This window comes from Zonotrichia leucophrys, chromosome 18, assembly GCF_028769735.1.
Source record: "Zonotrichia leucophrys gambelii isolate GWCS_2022_RI chromosome 18, RI_Zleu_2.0, whole genome shotgun sequence".
NCBI lineage: Eukaryota > Metazoa > Chordata > Aves > Passeriformes > Passerellidae > Zonotrichia > Zonotrichia leucophrys.
In genome coordinates this window covers 6,301,628-6,328,414 of record NC_088187.1, presented here as the reverse complement: position 1 = coordinate 6,328,414, position 26,787 = coordinate 6,301,628, and the positions used below count along the sequence as shown (strand labels likewise).

Genomic DNA, 26,787 nt, shown 5'->3' with positions numbered 1-26,787 from the left:
TGGGAATTCCCAGGGATCTCTCTGGAGCCAAGGGCACAGCCCAGGATGGAGCCCAGGAGGTGCCAACAGCCCTGTCAGGCTGCAGAGGCAGCAATTCATTCCCCTGCTTTAGAAGCAGAGGTAAACATCTCCCAATGTGCAAAATTCACCTCAAAACCACCAGACCCTGCTGTCCATCTGTCCAAAGCAGGGATTAGAGCTGAGCACTGGCCATGGTGGGACCTGACCCACTGGGAAGGAATCCCAGGACTGTAATTTTGCCTGGTACAGGCTCTCTCCCACTGCTCTCAGCTTCCCTCAGCAATTTCCCACATCTTCCAGCTCTGCTTTGTGAAGAACTCCTTTTTTCCCCTTTGCAGTTGTTCTCCATTCAATTCTATTTGCAGTTGGTAACACCATCCACCCTCCAGGCTTTTAGTCAGAACTGCCTCTCTGCTTGTGGCTCTTTTACCTCCCAATACCTTTCTTTAGAGAACGTTTCACTTTTGTTCCTTTTTCTTTCCCCCTCTACAATTTTCCATTCCTAATTGTCATTAACTTGGAGAACTTGCTCCTTTTCAAGAGCAGATAATTAATTTCCAGGGCTGACATCTTTCTCCACTGTAATCAGATCCAAACCTCATTCCCTCGTGCCCTGTGTGCTGCCTTTTTGCGCTGGGAAGTGAGGGCTGATCTCATGAGGCTCTCAGCTTGTGGCCCCCAGCACGTCTGCTGGCACTGGTGCTGTGCCTCCTCTCCCTCTCCTCTCCCTCTCCTCTCCCTCTCCTCTCCCTCTCCTCTTCCCTCTCTCTCTCTTCTCTTCTCTCTCCCTCTCCTCTCCTCTCCTCTCCCTCTTCCTCTCCTCTCCTCTCCTCTCTCTCCCTCTCCTCTCCTCTCCTCTCCCTCTCTCTCTCCTCTCCTCCTCCCCTCTCCTCTCTCTCTCTCCTCTCCTCTCCTCTCTCTCCTCTCCTCTCTTCCTTCTCTCTCTCTCTCTCTCCTCTCCTCTCCTCTCCTCTCCTCTCCTCTCCCTGCAAGGGAGGATCTCTCAGGGAAGATCACAGTGTGAGATTAGGGGGCAGGAGGGGGCTGGAGCCTCACAGTTTTGGTAACAAATGGAAGGAAAATGCCAACAAGCAGCTCATTTATTGCTGAAGTGTTGATAGAACCCAAGCTCTTGATGTGATCCAAGCAGAAAGCAGACTAAGGGTGGATTTGATCATCTTAGAGTTTTTTCCCCACTTTAATAACTCTTTGATTCTATGAGATAAACCTTTGAACGGACCCAAAGCAGCCACAGGTGACTCACCCCACTGTCACAGAGCTGGTAAAGGAAGGCACAGAGGGAATTACCTCAGTTCCTCCCCAGAAATGAGCCTGGAACCATCACATCAGGGGTGCCCAGCTCCTCCAAAGGTTGTGCCCAGCTCAGCTCTTCCTCCCTGTCCCCTCACTCTGCCCAGGGCAGCCCTGGATCCCCTGGGCCATAGGGGAGCAGTGGGGTGGCACAGCTGGGACAGACTCAGCCTTAGGACAGACTGAGGGAACGGCCTCAGGTTCAGGGTGGGCACAGCAGGAATTTCCCCATGGAAAGGGGGCTCAGGCCTTGGAACTGCCCAGGGAGGGTTGGAGTACCCATCCCTGGAGGTCCCAGGGAATTCCTGGAGGTGGCACTGAGTGCTCTGGGCTGGGGACAAGGTGGGGATTAGGCACAGGGTGGTCTCAATGGTCTCTGAGATATTTTCCAGCCTCAGGCATTCTGTAATTCTGTGATTTTATATGATTATCCTCAAAATGCCGTGAATGTGCCAGGGTCTCTAGGGTTGCTAACCTGGACAATGCTTCCCTCATGGACACGAGCCACCTTTCCCTGTGTGGCCTTCATCAAACCTCCCATAACGCTACACATATTCTGAATTTTCCACAGGGAGGCTGGGACACTGAACCAGCCCCTCCCAGGGACCAGAGGGGCCCAGGCACTGGGACTGTCCCAGCTGACACCTCCCTCATCCCAGCTCCCAATGGATTCTCAGGAAAATTGAACCTAAATACCAAATTCAGGCTCAGGGTTTCTCCTCATTGCTTCTGGCACTAATCAAGATGAAGGATTTAGGAGTTTCCTAGAAGTGAACCCCAAAGTTTACCAACGCATAAGTTGGTTTCAATACTTTGGACAAATTATTTCCAGCCTCAAATCACCCTCTCCACTGACAGCAACACCAGCACTCCAATTAGAGGGGCTGCTTATAACTCCATGAATGTCTTGTACAGCCTAAAAGCTTTTTAAATGAGGCTCACAGCCATGAACAAGGTAAATACATTTGTAGATTTGTTTGGGCAATTACAGTCATTTAAAAAACAATGCATAATAACAGACATGAATCTAATAAGCCTTTGCTAATTAAATGTATTAATGCCACATTATAAAACGAATGCATCTTGCTGATATGTTACAGCTACTCCTGTGCTGTAAACACTGCAGCAGTGACACGGGCAGGATTTGCATCCCTGGGCATTGCCTGTGCCCAGGAATAGCTGCAATAATTTGCCCCAGTGGAGCCAATCTCTTGCCCAGCCACCAGGCTCTCCTTTGTGTGCCTGCTCCTCATTTTCCTCTGCTCTGTGAGCAACAGTGGCAGTAAAATGGAGCTGGTTAACCCCAGAGCATGGGACACCACTACAAAGCATTTGTGAAGACTCCACTTTGAACTGTGCTCCTCTGCCAATTATAATCTGCAGCAGGTACAACATTCCCAGGCTGTGGAAAAGCCATTTCTCTGTCCTGGGAGAGTTCAGTCAATTTTACCTGACATTCAGTGTTCAATAGCACAATTTCCCTTCTCTAGCTTTCATCTCTTTGCAAAATGTCACCAAACTGGAGTTACCCAATTGACCACAGACCTTTGGAGGAGTCAGGCCCAAAGCAGCCCCAGGATCTAGGGAAAGGCTGAGAGCCAGGCTGGGGCCCCCTGGGCACCCCCAAACACCAACCTGGCTGTTTAAAGCCTTGTTTGCCCAGCTGGGCTGTGCTGGGTGCTGGAGGAAGGGCTGGGGTAAAGCAGGTGTGGTGAGCTCAGTGGTGAAGGAGTGGGGCCAGGATGGAGGGGCTGTAGGGCAGAGAGCACCCTCAGGATGGGCCTGGACAATGCCTAGTGGGACTTGTTCCAGTGATGGCAAAGTCGCTCCCCAGAGTCCCCTGCTTTATGTAAAAGTGAGCAGCCATGTGCTCCCTGTTATTAAACAGCCTGAAAATGACAGAATCCCAGAATGGATTGGGTTGGAAGGGATCAAAGCTCACCCAGTGCCACCCCTGCCATGGCAGGGACATCTCCCACTGTCCCAGGGACACCTTCCACTGTCCCAGGTGCTCTCAGCCCTGCCCAGCCTGGCCTTGGGCACTGCCAGGGATCCAGGGGCAGCCACAGCTGTGGCAGGGCCTGCCCACCCTGCCAGGGAACAATTCCTCATTCCCAATCTCCCATCCAGCCCTGCCCTGGGTCAGTCTGAAGCCATTCCCTGGGTCCTGTCCCCATCCCCTGTCAATGCTCTCTCTCCATCTTTGCTGCAGCTCCTTCAGCCCTGCAAGGCCACACTGAGCTCACCCCAAAGCTCCTCCTGCCCAGGTGAGCAATGCCAGCTGTGCCAGCCTCTCCTCCCAGCACAGCTGCTCCATCCCTGGCATCATCCTGGAGCCTCCATGGGCTCCTCCAGCAGCTCCAGCTCCTGCCCATGCTGGGATCCTCCAGCCCAGCCCAGGAGAGCAGAGGAAGGTGCACATGGCAGTGCCAAGTGGGCAGCTGTCTCCAAGAGCTTATGGATAGAAAGCCTTGACCTTTGACTAATGAATCACTCCTAATAAAGAGCCTGTCCAGCTGGATTTAATTGCCTGGTTTGGGCAGATATGGCTGGAAAAATCTCATGCCTGTCAAGATTTTTTTTCCACCCCCTAAAGCATCAAATTATTCACCGTCCTCTTGTAGCATTTTGCAGCCAACTCTTTCCTGTGATGATTTTCAAAGGATGAAGAATGAGCACCCTGGTGACATTTCTAGTATCTATAAATATCTCCCCACTACCCTGCCTGCCCAACTGGTGAATTATGCAGGGAGATATATATAATAAAACAATCGGATCCATTTTGTTGTCAACAGACCATTCTTCTTCAGCTGACAAGGGAATAGCTCAGGCTGTGGCTCTGGAAAGAGCAGGCAGTGCCTGGGGAGTCACTGAGCTTCTCCTTTCCTGGATGTCCAGGGGCATCTTGGAGGGCAACACTGAGCAGAGAGAGGCCCTGCTGTGCTGGGAAAAGGAGGAAAGGTTTTAAAAGAGAAGAAGAATGAAGTTTAGGTGTGACCATGTTCACAGGGGTATTATGTTGAGGGAAGAGATGAGGATTTGACTGCAGGTTACAGAAGGCTTGATTTATTATTTTATGATATATATTACATTAAAACTATACTAAAAGAATAGAAGAAAAGGTTTCAGCAGAAGGCTAGCTAAGCTAAGAATAGAAAGGAATGAATAACAAAGGTTTGTGGCTCAGACAGAGAGCTGAGCCAGCTGACTGTGATTGGCCATTACTTACAAACATCCAAGATGGGCCAATCACAGATGCACCTGTTGCATTCCACAGCAGCAGAAAATCATTGTTTACCTTTTGTTCCTGGGGCCTCTCACCTTCTCAGGAAGGAAAAAAATCCTAAGGAAAGGATTTTTCATAAAAGTTGTCTGCAACATTTAGGACAGTAAAAGTCTCCAGAATGGCAGGAAATCCCACATCCAGAGCACTGAGAATCACATGGAGTCACAAACAGCATCACTGAGGTTGGAAAAGATCTCAAAGACCACCCAGGCCAGGCTGTGCCTGATCCCCACCCTGTCCCCAGCATAGAGCACTCAGTGCCACCTCCAGGAATTCCTTGGGCACCCCCAGGGATGGGCACTCCAAGCCTCCCTGGGCATTTCCAATCCCTGACCTCCCTTTCCATGGGGAAATTCCTGCTGTGCCCACCCTGAGCCTGCCCTGGCCCAGCCTGAGGCCGTTCCCTCTGCTCCTGTCCCTGTTCCCTGAAACAGAGCCTGAACCCCCTGGCTGTCCCCTCCTGGAAGGAGCTGTGCAGAGCCACAAGGTCCCCTCTGGTAAAAGCAGCCTTGAAGATGTCCCAGTGAAGGACTAACTCAGCATGATGGATTACCTGGAGCACAATGAACTTCCTTCCAGTCCTTCTCTTTTGTGTTTAATTCAGCAGTGCTCTGTTTATGCATCTCAACCTCCTGCATGGTGAAATACACAGAGAATTTAATGTGCCCAACTTTGCAGAGCTGTGGGAAGTGACCAGTTTGCATTTCATATCTAATTGGCAGGTTTTAATTTAAATTGGGAGGGATTTAATTTAATAGCAAAGCTTTCCCCAGCTAACAGACCTCTTCTAGCAGGCACTCATTATAGGGGATACTCTACAGACCCTGGTGCCTCATTTATGGGTTAGAGGCAATTTAAAGAACCCAGCTTAAGACAGCTCTCCCCCTTCCATTAGATATTTGCAAATGGCTTTTGCTAAGCCATAACCAGCTCCTTCATCATTAATTTTTTGAGGCTGTGCCTTGGGGACAGTGCCTAGCAATTAAACAAAGTTCTTACCAGAGAGTTTTCCCTCCTTCCCTTCATCCAGAAGTTTGTCATTCTCCAGAACTGTGACGACGTTCACAGGGGTTTCCAGATGAGGGAAGAGACGAGGATCTGACTCCATGTTTCAGAAGGCTTGATTTATTATTTTAAGATATATATTATATTAAAACTACACTAATAGAATAGAAAAAAAAGTTCTCGTCAGAAGGCTAGCTAAGAATAGAAAGGAAAGAATGATAAAAAAAGGCTCTGTCTTGGACTCTGAGACAGCTGGGCCTTGATTGGCCATTAATTATAAACATCCAAGATGGGCCAATCAAAAATCCACCTGATGCATTCCACAGCAGCAGACAATCATTGTTTACATTTTGTCCCTGAGGCCTCTCAGCTTCTCAGGAAGGAAAAATCCTGAGGGAAGGCTTTTACATGAAAAGATGTCTGCCACACAGGACTGCAAGGACAAGGGTTTTGGATGTTCTTATTCCTGCTGTGCTGCTCTGGGCAGGCGAGTTCCTCTGGATCTCCTGCCAAGCCTGAGGGCTTCACCCTCCTGGATGACTCAGAGGGAGCAAAGCTGATCCCCTAGGCTGGCAGAGAGTTGGGCACAACTTCTGCCCCATGCCAAAGCCACCCCTAAAACCACGCAGTCTGACATGGGGCTCTGAGCAACCAAACTGTGCCCACCGAAATGCTGTCCTGGTGTAACCCCAGGAGCAGCCACCCCCCCCCCCCCCATGCCCCCAGCTCCTTCCCTCCCATGGGGTAAAAGTGTGAAACTTCTCAGGCTGAGAGGTAAAGGCACTTTGAGATGCAAATCCATGAGGGAATGGTGCCTCCAGGTGCTGCAAGGCAGGAGCAGGACAGAGCTTGGGGAGGACATGCCCCATAAACACAGCCATGGGAAAAGCTTGTGGAAAAAAAACCCTGTTTGTTTAACATGCAAAGCATTCACCAGCACAAAAGACATGAACAATATTAAACATATGGGTTATGCGAATAAAGGTTTGGCTATTCTGCATGAGGAAACAAGTGTCTTGTCCATCTCTATTGTGACAAAGGACAGCAAATGTCACCCAGAGCCTGTGTGAGACTCCAAGCAGAGAGCTTTCCCCAGGAAAAGCCTATTTCCCCAGGGAAAGCCCAATTTTTCCCAGAAAAAAACCCATTTCCCCAGGAAAAGCCCATTTTCCCAGGAACCAGCCCTTTCCCAGGTGCCATTCCCAGCTCTGTGTGCTCAGAGATGCTCTGTGTGACTGTCACTGCCACGGTGCCCACCCAGCCACCCCTGTGTGCCCTCTGCACCAGGGACACTCCACTCCTCACTGCTCTCCCATTCCAGCTGGGATTAAAGCCCAGTGACCCACACAGGCGTGTGCCAGGTGTGTGCCAAGTGTGTGCCAGGTGTGTTCCTCCCACCTGGCCCCTGTGCTCTCCTCACCTCAGTAAACCTGCAGCTTCCAGAGACCATTCCAGGAACAATTACTTTTATTAGTAAGTATCTATCATCACAACATATTCACTTAAATCCTCCCTGTGCTGTGCTTTCACTATTGATTCCAATGAGCACACTGGATATTAACAGCATTTCCAGTGTTTCTAAGATTTACAGGGGTGTTAGCAACACACAGCTGATAACCACAACATCTGCTCACCTCCCATCTTCCAACATCACACACACCACAAAGAAACACTCATGGAGGGAAAATAAATAAATTCTCGAGGATTTCACAAGCCACTGGACTATTTGAGTGTTTTGGAGAAGGCTGCTGATTTTACTGATGGATGATTTTAAAACTGCTTTGGATCATGAAGAGAAATAAAAACCAGATTTAAGTTTAGCACTCTCTGTGTATGGTGTATCAGGCTCTGAGCTGGGAGCTTGCAGTGCAGTGTCAGATCCCAGGACATTGCTCTGGCTGTCCTGGAGGACTCCAGACCCTGGCAGGGGGCTCAGAGACTTTGGCACAGAGTCAGAAACACCTGTGCCTTTGATTTTACCACATGGAAACAATTAGCAACTATGTGTGAAGAGTTACAAGCCACAAGTGTTTGAGTAGAATGATAGTGAATTTGTCACAGGGTGAAAAAGTAGAATTTTGGGGTTTTTAGAATGGGGGTTCAAGAGGCAAGATGGAGGAATCTGGGCATGTCCTGTCCTTCTTCTTCTTCTTGTCTTCCATCTTCTGCTGTGATGGTGACACTTCTGGATTGGTTTAGAGCAGAGACAGACTGTCTAACATAGGTGATAAGTGTTGGGAAATTATTGTAAATAAAGTACATGTAGTTCTCAGTATAAAAAGCCAACACTGCCCCAAGGGCAGGGACTGTGCCACAAACCAGCCTGCAGGACAAATCTCAGCAGGTCAGAGAGAGAATGTAACAGATAAGAGAAAATAAACAACCTTGAAAAGCAGAGCTGAGGAATCCCAACTTCTTCTTCTGTCACAGGGCTGGAAAAAAGGCTTTTTAATACCTGGGGAGCCATTTCAGCAACACCAAACCCGAGAGTGCAGCAGTGCAGGAATTACAGGATATTGATGTACAGCAGCCACCAACCTGGGCCGTGTCCCCTGCACCTCTGTCCCCTCCTCACAGGCCCTGTTGGGTCACATCCGCAGGACACAGAGATAACCTGGGAGTCCATCAGAGAGATGGAATTTGTTAATCTCAGCATTGAACTGTTTAAATGCTGTGACATTGTGAGGGGTTTGCAGAGCAGGGCCTGTGCTGGTGCCTCAGACCTGGAGCAGCAGGGCCACCCCAGCAAGCACCCACTTGGATGGGTTCTCCTTGGTTTTCAGGTTAAAAGTCCACACATAGGTCGGGCCTCTCTGGCGTGTTCTGTACAGAGGACATGGGTACAAGCCCCTGGTGTCCTGCTTGTCATCAGGAATGGCCCTGATGAACACCACAGGCATGGCTGGGGTCAGCTCCTTGAGCCTGGCCTCCGTGATGGTCCCGGCCTGCAGAGAGAAGGAGACAAAGGTCACATCCCCAAGGTGTCCACCAGCTGATGGACCTGAACCCATGTGATGTTTATCCAAGCTGCTCCTGCTGGGGAAGTACAAACAGCTTCTCCAGGGTCAGGGGGCTGGATGAGCCTCTTTGAGGAAGGAGGTCTGGATCCAAGAACTCCCTGTCTCACCATGACCCTCCTCAACTCACCAGAGTAGATAATCTCAAAGCTCCAGCTGCCTGCACTCCCACCAGGTGCCCAAACCCTCACATCCAAGCTGAATTTGTGTGGGGACAGTGTCCCTGGCCCTGTCCAGCCATATTATCAACAAAGTTTCACTTCTCGTGGTTTCTACTGAGATGCAGCTTGGGGCCATTTCCTCTTGTCCTACTGCCAGGGAACAGGGACAGGACCAAGAGGAAAAGGCCTCGAGCTGGGCCAGGGCAGGCTCTGGGTAGACATCAGCAGGGATTTCTTAGTTGAAAGGGTGATTAAACATTGCCCAGGGAGGTTTGGATTGCCCATCCCTGGAGGTGTCCCAGGAACACCTGGATGTAGCACTCAGTAATTGGGGCTGGGGATAAGGTGGGGATCAGGCACAACTTGGCCTGGATAGGCTGGGAACAAGATGAGCATTGGGCACAGCTTGGCCTGAATGGGCTGGGGGATCTTTTCCAACCTCAGTGATCCTGGGATTATTCTCATGCATCTCTTTCTCAGTGATCATCATCTCTCAGACCAGAATCACCTTGTGGGAGGGGCTGCTTGTGGTGGGAAAAAGGTTGGACACCTGAACCACGGGGATGGAGAACAGCCCCAAAAGCCAGCACAGGCTTATTCCCACTCTCATGATGCAAGCAAGAGAATTCAAAATGACTTTTCTGAGGGAATATCATCAATAAATATCAAGTCCCATTATTCTCCTCCAAGCAATGCCCTGCCCAGCAGGCTGCCCACTGCAGGAGAGGGAGAGAACCCTGCCAGGGCAAGAAATCAAGTTTGTTTCTCTAATTTGGGTCTCTCTGACATTTTCTCTCTCTCTTCATGACAATAAAATACCCTGCACATCAATCCATTTCCAGAGAAAACTGCCTAATGGAGGCTAGAGAGACCAAATGAAAATAAACAGGGAAATGGAAACGAAACTTTTCAGCACTAAAGAAACTGCCTCTCACTGCAGCTGAGCTTCACATATCATCATTATTCCAAATGCTCTCGGATCAGAGCTGTGGGGTGAGATTCAGCCTCTCCAGCAGTTTATTTAGTTCTGTAACGAGCAAAGAAAAATCATCCCCCTTGCCACACACCTCGGTTTAATTGTACTAATGCCATCTGTTATGCTCAGCTATGAAAAATCCAACTCTCATTTAGGATTTTATATTTCCAACGTGCTGAACAAACATTAAATAATTCGTATAATACCTTGCAAAGTAGCTATTTATGAAACATTTTTATGCACTCTTCTTAAATTCACACCTTTCATTCCTGAGACTGGGTTTTAATCAAGTCTTTCTCTTTTTTTTTACTGCTGAGAATACTTCAAATGTAATTTCCAAGAGATATTCTACCTGTTTCTGGGTTAACAAGAGCTGAAATCTTCCCGAGGTACCTCCATGTAAGATATCATTTTGTTATGTCTGGGCTGATTCTCATTTGCATTTTTTATCACTCTCATCATCAGAAAATTAATTCTGCTCTGAAAGCAGTTCTTCCTGACTAGCAGCACAGCCCTCGTGGTGCAGAACCATCATTCTGTGGAGCCTGGAGAGCTCAGCCTCAGCTGCTAAAGGATCCCTCAGCCTCAGCTGCTAAAGGATCCCTCACTTCTGCTTATCCCAGCAGGAAACTGAGGGTGGAGTGGGGCAGTTATCTTCTGTTCATGGCGCAGTTTTCTTTATCTCTTCCACAAGCAATCCTCCCTCCAGGAGATCTCTTCTCTTAATAGGTCATTAATTATTAACTAGCCTCTGTTCATGGGCCAGTGAGTGACACTGCATGGATGATAAAATTCCATCATCCCACTGGGAGATGCTCCGCCCAGGGGGAGGAGCCAAGCATTCCTACCTGGATATAATCTGAGGTTTCAAGCATTCCTACCTGGATATGATCTGAGTTTTTGGAACACCAGAGCAGCCGTTCCACTGCATTCCCAGAGGAACAGCAACTGCCTCTTCCACTGGACCTTCAGAGGAAGACTCTACCTTTCTACAGGATCCCTGCTCCACCAGAACCACGCCTGACATTGCAGGAGGGCTGCAGCCACAATTCCAATGGGACTGCTGCCAACACCCTGACCCACAAAGTATCAGGTCCTATTCTGACTCTATCAGTGTTATTTTGATTTACTGCATTGTTTATTTTATTTTTATTTTCTTCCCTAATAAAGAGCTGTTATTCCTGCTCCCATATTTTTGCCTGAGAGGCCCTTAATTTCAAATTTATAATAATTCAGAGAGAGGAGGTTTACATTTTCTATTTTAGGGGAGGCTCCTGCCTTCCTCAGCAGATACCTGTCTTTTCAAACCAAGACAGGGTCCCAGCACAGGTTCCTTACACCACAGCCCCTTTGGGGTCAGCTGGGGAGAGGACATGGAGCCAGCAGGGAAGGGGGACATGGAGCCAGCAGGGAAGGGGACACGGAGCCAGCAGGAAAGGGGACAAGGAGCCTGCAAGGAGCACTCCAAGGTGGTGCCTGAGTCATGAGGTCAGTGGCTTCAGCTGCACAAGGGGAATGAAAAAACTCTTCCCTGTGAGGGTGGTGAGGCCCTGCCTTGTGGCTGTCCCATGCCTGGAGGTGTCCAAGGCCAGGCTGGACAGGGCTTGGAGCAGCCTGGGTTAGAGGAAGGTGTCCCTGCCCATGGGGGGGTGGAATGAGCTGATTTTTAAGGTCCCTTCCAGCCCAAGCCAGCCTGGGATCCTGTGGTTCCATGGCAGGGGCTGTGCTGTGCACAGCTGCCAAAGCTCAATGGGTGTGAAACCCACCCCTGCCCTTGTCCCATCACACTCCAACTCCCTTGGAGAGGGCAGGGCACACCCTTGGCATCAAACTCTCTATTGCAGAGAGAAAGAAAGCCAAGGATCAGCCAGCAGCTTGAGATGAAAGGTCTCCAAGTGTCCCCAGCCACAGCCTCCCTCTGACTGTCACTGAGTCCCAGTGACTTTAACAGGGCTGCAGCAAGAGATCATTTGCACCCAAAATAATCTGCTTAGTTTCATTTCATCTAATAGCTGCCTGCTGTTTTGTAATGAATGTTTTATAAATTTAAGACACCCAAGGGCAAACATAAATGTTTAAATAAATAGAAAAATGTGAGTAGCAGAACATAGAAGGACTCTTTCCTTTTTTGGAGGCACAACCTAAATGTGAAATATTCTTTTAAAAGTGGAGGTGCTCCCCAGAGGAATTCTTCTAAACGTGGCCTGCCATTTTTATCAGAGGATTAATTTGGAAGGAGTAGACAACCCAAAAGAGCTGTGCACCTGTTTTAAAAGTCCTGCATCCATTAATGCACACTGGTACTCATTGGATTATAGGTAAAATGAATAGTTCCACTAGGTAGAAAAGATATTTCAGTGGGAGCAGCAGCCCATAAAAATATCCTTTTCCTTTCTGAAATAAATTGAAGCATGATACCCAGAGATTATGAATGGCTCCATGAACATAATTGCTCAGTATCTTTCAATCACAAGGAAAATGTAATCAGAAAACCACATTTCCTGGTGTTGGGATGGTCTCTGAAGACAAATCCCATTGCTGGATGCAATCATCCAGACCAGTTATTGGAGGGAGGCAGAGGGGAGAAGCCAAGTATTTCCCAAAGATTTCTGGCTTTGCACTCCCAAAACCTCTCACTCTCCACTTCCAGCTGGTAAAACCCAGCCAGAACTCATTTTCTGGTCATAGTGACAAAGAAAACATAACAGCAGGCACTGGAATGTTCTTAAATGGACTATTTGATATGCAGGACTGGGAATTTTAACAGCTGTCTCTGTTCTGGTGTGTGCAGCTGATTTCTGTCAGGTTTTTAGGGCAGCAGAAATCCAGTGCTCCCTGTGGCAGGGGCTGTGATCTCCCAAGGGTTGTGTGAGGAAGGGAACAGCCAGGGAGCTGTGGGGGCAGAGCTGGGAGCTGCACAGGGCTCTGGGATTGTCTGTGTGAGCAGAGCCCAGACTCCAAGAGCAGAGATCTGAGCTGACCCACTGAGATCCTCACTGCCATCACCCAGCAGAGCCCTTGCCAACGTTCCTGGCTGCCTGTGGCTTCCCAGACCCAATTCAGGCCATTTCCAGAGCAAAATAAAAAACAGCCTGGAGCTTTGAACTGCCCAAGGAGATGTGATGAAATGGCATCCATCATGGAGGGCACAGCTTTCCCTAATTTCCTACCCTTCATCGAAAACCATTGCAGAGAGGAAGATGATTTATAAAAAATTAGTGGAGAGTGTAGGATCAGAAGAGACAAATAAGTAGAGAGTGTTGGATCAGAATTTCAGGGCTGTTGGGGAAGATGAAACAGGAAAGCCTTATAAATACGATTGCCTGGCAAAAGATTTTGAGAATATGGAAACTATAAGTGAGATTGAAACGAAAGCAAGCTTTGAGATCCCTCAGTTACTGAACAACTGGAAAACAATGGTGTGGCCAGCTGAAGGTAATCCCCTTTTGATGGAACAACACCCTCTGCTTGCGGACAGCTCCAAGGGTCAGAGTGGACCCTGCTAGCTTGGCAGAAGGGGCCCAAAGAAGAGATTTTAGGGTTTAAAATGTAACACAGAATGAAAATGTAATGATTCTTCTAGGCTGTATGTAAATGCTATAGGATTTGTATCTTGTACTAGATTGGTTAGCGAGAATTAGAATATTCAACACAGAAGAAGATTTATTGTATTGTAACAGGAACCTTGCTCTCTTACTCCTTTTACTCTCTTACCCTTCTACGCTCCTGCCCTTTTACTCTCTTACCCTTTACCCTCTCATCCTCTCTCCCCCTCTTTTCTCTCAGTCCTGCTCTGAGCTGTGGCTGGCAGCTCCCAGCAGGGCCCTGCACCCAGGCCCTTTGCAATACACCCCAAGTTCCAGGCCTGGCTGCAGAGATCTCTGGTCTCTGTCCATCCCGACCATCCTACCCCTGATGCTCCTACACAGGGCCACACCTGTGGCTTCTCCTTCAGCCCCAGAGCCTTGCAGAGCTCACCTGAACATCCCAGCGTGCTCCCTCCATGAACAGCCCATGCACATAGGCCCCCTCACGAGGAGCACTGGCAAAATCCTCTCTGCTCTTCTTGGTCACGTCACACTGCAGCGCCATCCTGTCCAGGGGCCACCTGTTCTTGCGGGCTGTGCTCTGCATGATGGCCGTCAGGAGGGCCTGGGGGTTGAAGAACCCTCCGAGCCGCAGCGTGGAGGGCAAGGAGAAGTCCCTGGTCCAGGCTTCCAGCTCGCTGCTGCGGGCCAGCAGGTCAGCAAACCATGATCCAAGGCTGGCTGTGGAAGGGTAGGATCTCCTCACCCAGGACTCAGGCACGGTGCCAAAGAAGAGGGAGTTCTGCATGGTCTCCATCTCGCTGGTCATGGTCAGTTCCCCCTGAGGAGAAAGGGTGTCAGCATGATATTATCTGAAAAATCCTCTTTGCCCAGGATTTCTTCTCCTGGGAAGATGAGAAGCCTCAGAGAGGAATGCAAACAATAATTATTTGATTGCTGCTCCTGTGTTTGCTGCTTTGGAATTTGGATTGGGCATTGTTCGCCAACAACAGGTAAATGTTTGATTGGTTCCATGTGAACTGTTTTAATTTAATTAATGACCAATTGTGGTCCATCTGTGTCAAGGCTCTGAGGAGTCACAGGGTTTTATTATTTTTTATTGTTAAACCTTCTGATGTATCCTTTTTCTTTCTGTAGTATAGTTTTAGTATAGCATAATATACTATAATATACTATAATATAATATAATATAATATAATATACTATAATATAATATAATATAATATAATATAATATAATATAATATAATATAATATAATATAATATAATATAATATAATATAATATAATATAATATAATATAATATAATATAATATAATATAATATAATATATCATGACATAACATGACATAATATAATAGCCTTCTGAGAACTTGGAGTCAGCTTCTCATCTCTCACCTCATCCTGGGGACCCTCACAAGCACCACAAAGAGCACAGTCAGCACTGACACTGCCCAGCAGAGCTTGCTTGGAAGCAAAGCTGGGCCAGGGCATGAAGAAGAGCACAGAATCCCACACAGACACTGCTGGCCACATACTCTGGGTGACTTCATGAGTTTGAGTTTTTTCTGCACACTTTCTATTGCATATTCCTGCATCCTGCTGTAAAAAAACTACTGAGAGGAAAAACTGTGTATAATGACAGCAGTAGGGGTGTCCCTCAGTTGTCCTGGTGTTACTTCTGTTTTGTCTCATGGACACACAGATTTTCAGAGGTGTAAATCTGTTCTTGCTCACTGCCAGGGCAGGATACTGGAGTTTCTGATGATTTACTCTAAAACTGTCCAAATATTTATTGATTCCTATCCCCCTCCTCTCCTCCACTTCTACTCACTCCTCCCCTCATTTACTGCTTTGCAGTGCAAGATTTTCTCTTTGACTCCACGTGTTGTCTGCAAATGTAATCACAGCTCCTTCCACAGCAGGGAAGGAGCACAACAAAGTAAGATATGATTCAGCCGAGTGAGATAAAGAGAGAGGTTTGACTTTTCCTTTGTGCAGCAATTAATTAGTTTCAAAGCTTTTAGAAACCTGTATCAGAAGAGCTGAATTCCAGGACATTCCACTGAAAGACAATGTGAGGGTGGCTGAACACTGTAACAGGTTGTCCACAGTGGAGTCTCCATCCTTGGAAATGTTCAAAACCCACCAGGGCATGGTCCAGAACAAGCTGCTCTGCCTGTCCCTGCTCGAGATGGGGCTGGAGCAATGTCCTGACCAACACCTCTGTGATTCTGGCTCACTCAAACCAAGCAGAATAAAAAGAGAAAACCTGCAAATGCCAGCTCAGCATCCCTGGTATGGAATGGTTTCCACAGTTCAATCTCTGCAGCTCTGTGCTCAGCTGGAGGGGTACAATACCCCCAGAACTCTGGAGACCCACAGATAATGTCCATCACTGCTCTCCATTGTAAACACTTCCTTTTGTTCCCTTATTGTTTGGCCAAAATTTATCTCATTTACAATTTCTCTTTGCCTCGGGCAAAGTGTTTTTTGGAAAGATTAACTGAAACCAGTGGAGCCATTGCTGAGAACAAGGGGGAGGGAATTGGGTCAGTCTATTCACATTAAAAGATTCCAACTGTTCTTTCACAGGACTTCAGTGCCTCCAGCAGTGAGGTCAGCAGAGGTGCCCTTTGCTGGGGCCACAAAAATCCAGAAAGCTTTAGAAAAAGTTGAAATCTTCTTAAAGCAGCCCCCACAGTTGTTTAGCAATGCTTGGCAGAGCCCAGCAGTTCAAGATCTCTGCAGTTTGTTCCTGTGCTAGCCATGCCCTGTGGCACACACTGACAGCTGAGAAAGACATTTAATATCACCAAATCTAGTCACAGAATTGTGATTTGGACAAAGTGTGAGATCAAATTTCATGTGGGGAAGAATGTGCTGTTTAATATTGGTAGGGGAATGAGGGGATGCAGAGTGTGCAAATAAACCACAAACAAAATTAACCCCAGGAATCTGTAACACAGGCTGCAAACCTCTCCCCAAACCCTGCCCACATCATGGCAGGGAAGGAGATGGGGTCTACAGAAAAGGCTCCTCAGAGGGCAGAGGCAGTCCCTGAGCTGGGATTCAGAGACACCCTGGGGAGCAGATGGATAGAGAAAATCCTGAGGACAAAGGGTTTAAGATGGGTTTCAAAGCTACAACAGCAAATAAAGTGAAATGAAGAGCTGGAAGAAGCAGCACTTGCAATTAACACTAAAATATGAGGAACAACCTCCTGAAATCTCCATCACAATCTCCATGCTCAGGAGAAACTGGACACAGAGAGGAACCATCAATGGGCTGGGCTGAAGCCATGGCAGGACCATGCAGGGAGAACAAGAATGCTGCACTGGGCACAGCAGGACACTGGAACAGGATCATTCTGTGCTCCTGGAAGTGCTCTGACATGGGTAAGAATATGGCAGAATGTGCGCGAGCAGCCAAATTGATTTAAAGACAGCCCCCCTCAATCATATATCATGTCTAGTTTTACTTTCAGGAAACAAATGAATTAGCAAATGTAATTCTCAGCAAGGCTTGAAAAAAGCAATTTTTAAAGCCTGCGCACTCAAGCATGCTTTGAGTCTCCTGTGAGGGTTCAAAGCATCTACAGCAGCAATCTCATAGAGTTGTCCAAACACAATTATGCATAAATTTGCATTTCAGATGCTGAATACTAAAGTGCATCAGAAATTATTCAAGTTACTTTTTAAATTTTTTTCCCAAATGCTGGGAGTAATTTTCATTTAAAGACACCCTTGAAGGAAATCCTAATCAGCCTGCAGCCATTCCTTCAAGATGAGCACTCTACAGACACAAACTGTTTCCTCAGTTCAGGTTATTTTCACTTAATACCCAGCTTGCCTATCAAAATTTGGTCTTTGTTATTTTACAATATATATTATCCTCATTTTGGAGGCTCATCCTTCACCCAAATTGCAAAGAAGAGGATCTGCTTGCAAAAGATGAGGCTGGTACAACATTAACATGCAAGTGCTTCAGCCCAGCCTCTGGTTCCACCCAAGCCAGCCAGAACAAAGGGCTTTGAAATGCAACATGCCAGTTATTTCTGATGGCTACCAGTCTATTGCAATTTCTCTTCCTCCTAATGGGATGTCTCCTATTTTTGGACCAAACAATCACTTTCCGCTAGGACGACACGATGAATTATTCAAAAATTCAAATTAGGCGTGACATTTCCGAATCGCCTTCTTTTGGCAGATCCTTCAGTCAGTTAAAAACAATAAGCCTTGTTTTCTCTGGGCTTTATTTATTCTCAGCTGAGCTCTGTGGGGCCTGACTTGTAAACTCTCCTCCTCTGAGTTCTGTCAGTGCAGGGCCCCAGCCCCAGAGAGGAAGGAGCCCTGACAGCTCTTTAATTGTCAGCAAGGGCAATTGCAGCAGGATTTCTTCAGTGTAAGGCCCAGAGTGAAGTGAGGGCAGCACCAGGAAGAGCCATCAGCCCCCTCTGGCTGCTCTGTGGTCCCCCAGGTGTGGGAGGTGATGGGAGGGATGCTGAGCAGGGTTTTGGGTCATGCACAAGCTCTAACTCAGCTCTGCAGGGACCCACACGTGGCCTTTGGCTGCAGACACAAGAACTGGGCTCCAGTTTTCCAGGAGAACCCTGGTTTGGATATCAGGAAAGCTTTCTTCAGGAAAGCTGTGAAGCACTGGAACAAGCTGTGGTGCAGCCACCAGCCACAGGCTGACAGAATATTCTGACAGAATATTCCCAGCTGCAAGGGTCCCTCAAGGATTATCGAGTCCAACTCAAACCAGGGACTGACCACCCAGCCTTGGTGGGGTCAGCACCGGCTGAGCCCAAGTGCCCTGGAAGTGCCCAAAGAACCAACTGGACCTGAGCCCATGGTTTAGGGGTGAGCACGGTGCTGCTGCTGGGGTGATGGTTGGACTTGGGAATCTCAAAGGGCTTCTCCAGCCTTAAGGACTCCACGGTTCTTGGAGCTGCCATGGATGGCCTCTTAGAGCCTGCAGATGTGTGTGTGCAGCAAACACCAGATTTGCCAAACACCAGAAATGCCAAATGCTGCTCTGCTCTGCTGCTCTCCTCCAGTCTCAGCCCCAGGATTTCTCTGAATCCCAGCTCAGGGGCTGCTGCTGCCCTCTGAGGAGCCTTTTCTGCAGTCCCCATCTCCTTCCCTGCCATGATGTGGGCAGGGTTTGGGGAGAGGTTTGCAGCCTGTGTTACAGATTCCTGGGGTTAATTTTGTTTGTGGTTTGTTTGCACACTCTGCATCCCCTCATTCCCTACCAATATTAAACAGCACGTTCTTCCCTACATGAAATCTAATTGCCACCCCTTGTCCAAGTCACAATTATATCTTGTTTGGGGCTCTGGGATTGAAACATTAAATCACTTCTGTTTACCTGTCTCAGGAAATGGAATTTTCAATTCCACTGCCTTATGCTAGAAAATAAGAGAAATCTGTTTATGATAATTGACTACATAAATATCAGCTTCTTTCAAAATGGGCTGCACACACTGACCCACCACCTGTGTCCAGGATATCTCTGCTTTCACAAGCACCAGCAGCCAATGCAGTGCACACACATCTGCAGCTGCTGCTCCAGGCTGCAGCTGGGATTTGGGAGCAGCTTGCTGCCCAAACCCCGAGCCAAGCCTGCCCCTCCTCATGCAGGGTGGGCAGCTGAAGGTTTCTTTTCCAAGCTGCCCCTGGGAGAGGTTTGAGATGTCATTCCATCTCAGGCAGGCCCTCCTGGCCCACCCTCAGCTCTCCTATGAACAGGCTGGGTCCAAGGCCACACTGTGCACACCAGCGGTGGGAGCTCAGCATCTCCCTGAGATGGGATTGTGAGAAATAGCTCCTCACCTGTCATAGTTTAGGAAGGTTTATTAAACCTTATCAAAAATACAACAGAAGACTGAGTAAAGAAAAAAGGTTACAGTGCTGGCAGCAAAAGATTTTCCCTGCCATGTGCTCAGCCCCCTCACAATGGAGGGTTTTTCCCTTTTAACCCCTCCTTAAGTTCTATCAACCCCTTCTTTGCTGTCCAGTGGTGGAGATCTCTTCCTCAAATCCTGACTGGAGGTCAGGGTCACCATAGTGACAATCTGACCCTCCCAGATGTCCCTTGATAACCACGTGAGGGGATACAACATAACTATAAATCTACAAAACTTTTCTTAACCTATATACATGATATTTGTCCATTAATTGTGAGAGCCAATCAATGCATTACTCATCTATCACAGGATCACAGCCTGCCACTCTGGAAATGATGGAGCAGGGGATGCCCCAGGACCCAGCTGTGGCATGAGGGGGAGGCAGGGCAGTGCTGAGGCTTTGCTCTGCCAGCTCCAGGCTGCATTGCTGTGCTGCACATGTGCCTCCCCAAGGGATGGACAGCAGCTGCCTGTGGGGAGGGGTCCCTGGGGGTGACAGGGTGGCGAGGGAGTGATCTTAGAGAGCACCAAGACTGCCAGGCAGCTCCTCACTCCCTGGCTCATCCCTAAGGGGCAGAGAAGCCTTTTCTGTTTTGTACCACTGAGTGCCTGGGGGGGATGCAGAAGTGACTTCTCCTACAGTGGATGCAGCATCAATCACAGCCCTCCCTCACACCCTGCAGAACCAGAAATCTGCATCCCAACGGGTGGGGCAAAGGCAGCAGCCAGGGGGGCACAGACACCCCTGTCCTGGGCAGAGACACGGATGAGCTGATCCATGGGATCCCTGTCTAAAGCAGAGCAGATCCATCGGATCCTTGCCTGGGGCAGAGCAGATCCATGGGATCTCTGAGGCAGAGTTTGGTTCCACACCAGTTTGGGGATCAGCTGCAGTGGAGCCCTATGGATGGGGACTCCTGAGCATGTGGCTAACACCCAGCAAGGGAATTGCATATTTTCTTGTGATTTCAGCCTTTTTCTTACAGTTCTGGACATTTTGTGCCTTCACACAAAGCCAAATTTTGATTTCAGCTCAGCCTGTGCCTCTAAGATATTTTGTTCCAAGCTCCCCCCACTCCTGGACATTTCATGCAAAGGTTAGATTTTTGGCTCACCTTTAACTAGGCCATGTCTCAGTTTGTGAGTGACCTGCTGCTGCTGTGGCACAATCTGGGGTGGCCAGAAGTGCTCATCCACCGTTCCCACAAGCCAGGCACTGCTGTGTGTGCCTGTGGACACTGTGTCACTGCAAATCCTCCTGTGAGCCCTGTGGAGCCAGGCTGGCTTTGCAGCCAGCAGCAAATTCTTCCCTGAGACCCCTTTTATTCCCTGAGCAGCACCCTGCAGGATTTTCCAGCTCTCCTACTGATGCCTTGAGATTTCTGCTTTTATATTTATCAAATCCTATGGTGTATTAGTGTATAACTCTAAACTCCATATAAAGTGTAGTCAAATGCCTTCACATTTTGGTCACACAGAACAATCCCTCTGAGATCCATGGACAAATCACAGGCCCTGAAAAGTATAAACAAATGTGAATTGTGGGGACAAAACTGGGGGAATGTGACTTCATTACCTGAAGCTGTAATTGGATAATTAACCCCTGATGTGCAAATAGACCAAACTGATATCTGTATAAAAAACTTGTGACCATTGTGATGCCTTCAGTTTTATCATTCATATTTCCCAAGCTCTGCACTGCATTGGGAAATAACTCTGAACTCCACAGAAAGTGTCAGCAAGGTCTCCTCACAGCTCAGGCACACAGAACAATCCTTTTCCAGCCCCAGAACCAAGGACACCGCTGCAGCTCCAGCCCCAAAAGGTGCAAACAACAGGGAATGGAGGAGAGCAACCTGGGAGGGTGGGACTGCATCCCCTGGAGCTGGGATTGGGCACTGAACCCAGCATGGAAATGGACCAGAACTCATCAAAGGGTGAAAACTCCTGACTCTGAGTCCATCCTGGGTCCATCTTGGGTGCAGCCCTGGCTGGGCTCTTGCACTGCCCAAGGTGGATCCTTTGAGGCCTTTTAATAAATCCTCGCTTTATTCCTTTACCTCTGTCCAGCCTCTGCTCCAGGAGCCTCTCCATGCATCAATCACCCATTCTAGGTGCAGCTCTGCAAGGCTTTGCAGTGCCCAAGGTGTTCCTATTGAAGACCTTTAATAAACCCCCAATTTATCCTCTTTTCTGTGTTTCAGGAGCCCCTCAGGCCATCGGTACCTTCAGGCCCAGCTCCAGCTCGCCCAGCGAGCGCCGCATTTCGGCCGTGAGCGCATTCATGCGCTCGCACTCCTGCAGGGCAACCACGGCGTAGGGAGTCCTCTCCTCCAGCCTGGCCAGCAGCTCTGCCATGTTGAACTCGTCCGGGAGCTTCTCTAACATCTCCTCCAGGAGGGTTTGCACCTGTGCCAAAGGGAGGAGAGAGAGGGGGATGCTGGTGAGGGATCCACAGGCTCACAGCCTGAGCTGGGAGAACTCCCTCTGCCCTGTCAGTGCCTCCAAAACCATTGCTGTCAGCCCTGGGCACCTCTCAAAGAGCTTGCCCTGTCCTATTTAAATCCAAATGATGACAGAAGTTAATGTCAGATGAGCAGCTTGCAAAATGATGGTTTTAAAATGTCCCCGTGACATGTGGCAGCCTCCTCTCTTCTCGGCTCTCTCATTTCTCCCGAGGTCACACTCACGAGGAGATGGATGGGGCTGGAGCCTCAGCTGAGCCTCAGGACAACTCAGCTTATGAGCTGGTTTTCTCTGGTGTACTGATGGAGAGAGGTGATTACATAAAATTGAATTTTAAGCTGAATTTGGCATTCCGGACTAATGGAGCCACGGAAGGAAAGCATAACGAAACAAAATTATTTTCTGGTCACCACCACAGCTTCTTCAGAACTATACAGGGAAATCTCCAATGCAAGAAGATCTTTGTAGTGTCTAAAAAATTAAATAAACTTCCTTCTGACAGTGAGGCATGAAGCCCCTGCTGTCCCTGGGCTCAGCTGCATTTCCCAGGTTTAATGTGGAAGGTCTTTGCTTTATTTCTGAGCTGGAACCTGGGCAAGACTTCTGCTTGCTGGCACCTTTTGGGCACACATAACACAGTTAAAATTCCATGATCCTAAGTGCCAAACCTGGCATACAGGGCCAGTGCCACCTAGGGCAGGGTAATCTTACAGCCAGGGCCACCAATATTCACATTTTGGACTCTGTGCTCCAATTCCCTCCTGTTGCTGCTCTTCCCAACCCTGTCAGCAGTGATGATGTGTGGGCTGTTACTGCAGCCACACAGGTGGCTAAAGCTGGAAAAACTCCTCAGCTGCACCTCAGGGGCACCACAGAAATATCTGCTCATTTGAAATTCCCCTGCAGGTCCCTGTGGCTCTGATTCCCTCTCAGCAATTACAGCTCGTTTGCTGTAGTGTGACCTCAGAGATCTGTGGGAGGAACTGGACTTGTCAGAGCCTCAGGAAAATGACAGGCTCACATTTTCCCTGGGAGCTCCCTAAAATCACCTCAGCCAAGCCAGGGCTGGAAATCCTTCAGTGGAGGAGCTGAGACAAGGCTTTGCTCACTCCCATCCAAGGGCCAAGTGGAAGGGACAGCTTGGATAATGACAGGGATCACTTCAGGAAGAAAATGAGCTGTGGGAGTGTGTCCCCAGGCACAAGGCAGGGCACACTCTGCTTGCTCTCAGGCAGATTTTATTCCCAGACAGAGCCATGAGGACTTCTGTGCTCCTGTGAGAGTGTTCTTGACTGTCACCAGCAGTTTGCAGGGTGACCATCACCTGTGCCACCACTGCTGGGGCACTCCCTGGAGGATCGTCTGGCTTCTCTGGGCTGAGGAGTTTATTTGTGGGAGAGGAGAAGAGGAACTCACATTTGCTCTCTCTGAGGATCTTGTTTGGCTTTGCTACCCCTGGATTATTCCCATCACCTGAAATTCGAGTATGAACTGAAAATTGACCATGCTGGGCACTTCTAGGAGCCCCTTAGGGAAGGTAGTCAGTTCCCCATCTTCACAGCAAGCCAAAGGAAACTCGTGTGAAACCACAGCTCTCTATGAGCTGCAATTAGCCACTCGTTAAATTGCAAATCTTCAAGCACAGAGCTGGCACCTTAAGACTGCAGGAGTGAAAACCTGAGCATGTGTTGGCTGATTCCAGATCTTGTCAGGGATGTTTGGGCCGTGTTTTAATGAGCTGTGAGTTTCCACAGGGAGAGCTGAGATCAGCCCAGGACACAGGTGCAGCAAAGGAGTTCAGCTGGAAATAAGGAATTACAAGGCCCTGGGGAGCTGGGGGACACGGTGGCAGCAGCAGGAGGAGGGCTGAGCTCTGGGTGGCACACTGGGGGTGGCAGGCAGTATGCCAGGTGCCCATTGCTATGCCAGTCACAGGTCTGCACAGGGACTGCTGCTCAGGGAAGGTTTATTTGCAGCACCTTCAGCGGATGATAACGAAGGCTCTGCAGAGCACGGGGTAATTAAGAGGCACTGTCCTGTTACTGCCAACACTCAATTACATCCCACCAGGGTGATGTTCTGCATAAAACCAGGCTTCAGGCAGGCAGAGGCAGAACACAGAACCATGGACAAGACTGATGGATGACACAGGCATCAAACCCCAGCAACTGCCCCCGAGCACTCTCTCCATCTTTTCCTGGGTCCCCAGTGCTCCTCTGCACTCTCCCCATCTCCTCCTGTGTGCCCATTCCCTCTCTGCACACTCACCATCTCCTCCTGGATCCCCATTGCCCCTGAGCAGTCTCCCCATCACCTCTTGGGTGCCCACTCCCTCTCTGTACTCTCACCATCTCCTCCTGGGTGCCAACTCCCTCTCTGCACTCTCCCCATCTCATCCTGGGTGCCCATTGCCCCTGAGCACTCTCACCATCTCCTCCTAGGTCCCCACTCCCCGTCTGCACTCTCCCCATCTCCTCCTGGGTCCCCACTCCCCATCTACATTCTCACCATCTCCTCCTGGGTGCCCCCAGCTCCCTGGCCCGTGCTGCTGTCACAGGGCTGCAGCTCCAGCACGGTGTGCAGGAGCCGCTCCGAGCGCTGCGTCAGGAACCCGATCTCGGCGTTGGGGTGGAGGCCGTACAGGTAGGGGGACTCTGGAGGCAGGGCATCATCAATGTACTGCACAGAGACATCCAGGAGCATGTTAGGAACAGCCCAGGGCACTTTGCCTGCAGAATTTCAGTCCTGGAATCATCCCCCCAAGAGGTCAGCCCAGGCTGAACACCAGGGAAGTGATGGAGGAAGGAGAGTACAAATGTTTACAGAGCTGCTTCTGCTCCTGCTGGGAAAATTCTGTAATTGCTGGAGTTCAGCTTGGCTCCGTGTCTCAGGCTGGACCTTCTCTAGCAATTATCTGCTGTGCATTTCAGCATCAGCATCCTGAAATCTCTTGTGGGAATTGAGCTTCCAGTAGTTAAGTTTTACGAACAAAACCAGCCTGATGTGCCTCTGCATTTGTGTACAAAGAGCAGATGAGATCAGTAAGTAGATCAACAAGACCCTTCAGTGATTCTCATCAAAACTAATGATAAAAAGAGCTTGAAAGGGCCATTTTAGCAAACAGTATGTGGATGTAATTTTCCAGGAGCCCCACTTAAGTCTCGAGCACCAATACAGTTGCTCTATTCATGCATGAACAGAATGAGCCCATGATGAAGTAGCAAATTACCATTAGACTTGGTTCATCCAGGGGAATGCTGAAACATCCACAGGAACAAAACATAATGGGAAATAAGAGGAACAGTGCAGGAGCACTGCAGCCCTGTTCCTGCCTCCTAAGGCAGATTATGGGGCAGTTAGGGAAGACATTCCATTTGCATGTATAAATAATGCCAGCAAACAAAGAGCTTACCTGGTGATAGCCATTATAATCCATGTTCCCTGGGAGGGGAAATCCAGGAGCAAGGCAGAGCTCTCCCTCCAGCATTTCTGGCTTGATAAACTCTTCCAGGTAGGTTCTGCAGAGCCGCCTGTCCCAGTCATCCGTGATGTGCCCTCCATACATGATCTCACCCACGAGGTAGCGCAGGTCATCGTAGGGGACCTGGGCGTGGAGCAGGCTGGGCTGAATCGAGGCACTGCCCTGCACCCTCAGAGCTCCCCCCTCAGCAAACAAACAGCAGGCAGGAGTTAAACCCTGCCCCAGCTGGGGCACAGCACAGTGCGGGTGGCACTGATGGCTCCCATCTCCTCCAGAAGCACCCTGAACTGTGAAGTTCTAAACTCAAAGATGCCAAGGAAATGGCTTCAAAGCCCCCAGAGAGCCCCACCGTGGTGCCCCCACCTTGGAGCTGGCCTGCAGGTAGTTGTAGAGCACGTTGACAGAGATGGTGAGGTCCCCAGTGCTGAAGGGGTACGGGCGGTTCCAGCCCTGGGGGCCAAACTTGCGCCGCTCCGCCACCACTGCGTGGAAATAGCACAGGGCAAAGAGGATGCTCCTGAACTCCTTTTCCTGGCTGCACATCTCCAGGGTGTCCTGCAACACAGGACAGCTGCCCTCAGCCTCAGCAACTCCCAGGGAACCCAAACACGCCGGGCTTTGGACAGGGTGAATCACAGAATCAGAGGTCAAGGCTTGGAAATGCCCCTAAAACCATCAAGTTCAGCCTTCAACCAAATATCCCCATGCACAACTAATTGTGAACCGTATTTTTTGAACAATTCCAGGGATGTGTCTCCACCGCTTCCCTGGGCAGCCTGTTCCAGAGCTTTATCAACCTTCCACTTTAGAAATTTTTCCTAACATCCAACCTGAACCTCCTCTGCTGCTGCTCGTTACCCGGGACAAGAGGCTGACCAAACTGTCCTTCAGTTCATTTTGTATCACACATGTGATACAGAACACACCCATGTATTTCAAAGTCAGTGGCTTTGCATTGCAGATTTATTGGCAAACTCTAACAAATATTTTCTGCCTTAATATTTGCTGAAGTGGCTTTGCACAGGAACACACACAGGGAAGCAAGGACACATGCACCCACTCAACGCCCCATCACCTGCATGTGCTCAACATCCCTCACCAGGAAGATGGGGAGGGAGCCACAGAATCACAGAATTCTCTGCTGGAAGGGACCCTAAAGTCCATGTTTTTCCAGCTCCTCTGCCATGGGCAGGGACACTTTCCAATATCCCAGGCTGCTCCAAGCCCCGTCCAATGTTTATCTTTAAAAAATGCCATGTTAGACCTTTAATCCTCTGAGACCACCACAGAGCCCAGGATCTATGCAGGAAAAGGGGAATCCATTACTCTAGAGGATGCAAGACATTGACCAAGTGCATGTCAATGTGACAATCAAGAACATCCCAAAACCTGTTTATCCCTGAGTTGGGCAGCACTCTAAGCTCCCTTTAACAGCACTGTGAGGAAGACCTGCTTCAAATATGTGCAGAACACCTTTCTCATTTCAGGAAACATCCCCAGAACAACCCAGTTCATTCTCATTCGGCCTCTCTTCAGTTGTCAATTCTTCTTCAGCTACAAAGCAGAACAATTTCCCCTGCACAGAATAAAGGGCCTTCTTT

General features: G+C 49.0%; 1 protein-coding gene across 4 annotated transcripts in view; it reads right to left on the bottom strand.

Moving 5' to 3' along the window:
• Nucleotides 1-6,981: 6,981 nt before the first annotated feature.
• The window catches only part of DNAH9 (dynein axonemal heavy chain 9), a 112,311-nt gene continuing 92,505 nt past the window's right edge, over nucleotides 6,982-26,787 (bottom strand). For all 4 annotated transcript variants that reach the window (XM_064728903.1, XM_064728904.1, XM_064728905.1 and 1 more), the window contains 6 exons: nucleotides 25,550-25,741; nucleotides 25,118-25,309; nucleotides 24,214-24,384; nucleotides 21,466-21,648; nucleotides 13,756-14,145; nucleotides 6,982-8,568 (listed from right to left, as the gene is read on the bottom strand). In XM_064728903.1, the coding sequence (XP_064584973.1) occupies nucleotides 8,341-8,568; nucleotides 13,756-14,145; nucleotides 21,466-21,648; nucleotides 24,214-24,384; nucleotides 25,118-25,309; nucleotides 25,550-25,741 (1,356 nt within the window). In that variant the 3' untranslated portion in view covers nucleotides 6,982-8,340. The remainder of the gene's footprint in view (nucleotides 8,569-13,755; nucleotides 14,146-21,465; nucleotides 21,649-24,213; nucleotides 24,385-25,117; nucleotides 25,310-25,549; nucleotides 25,742-26,787) is intronic.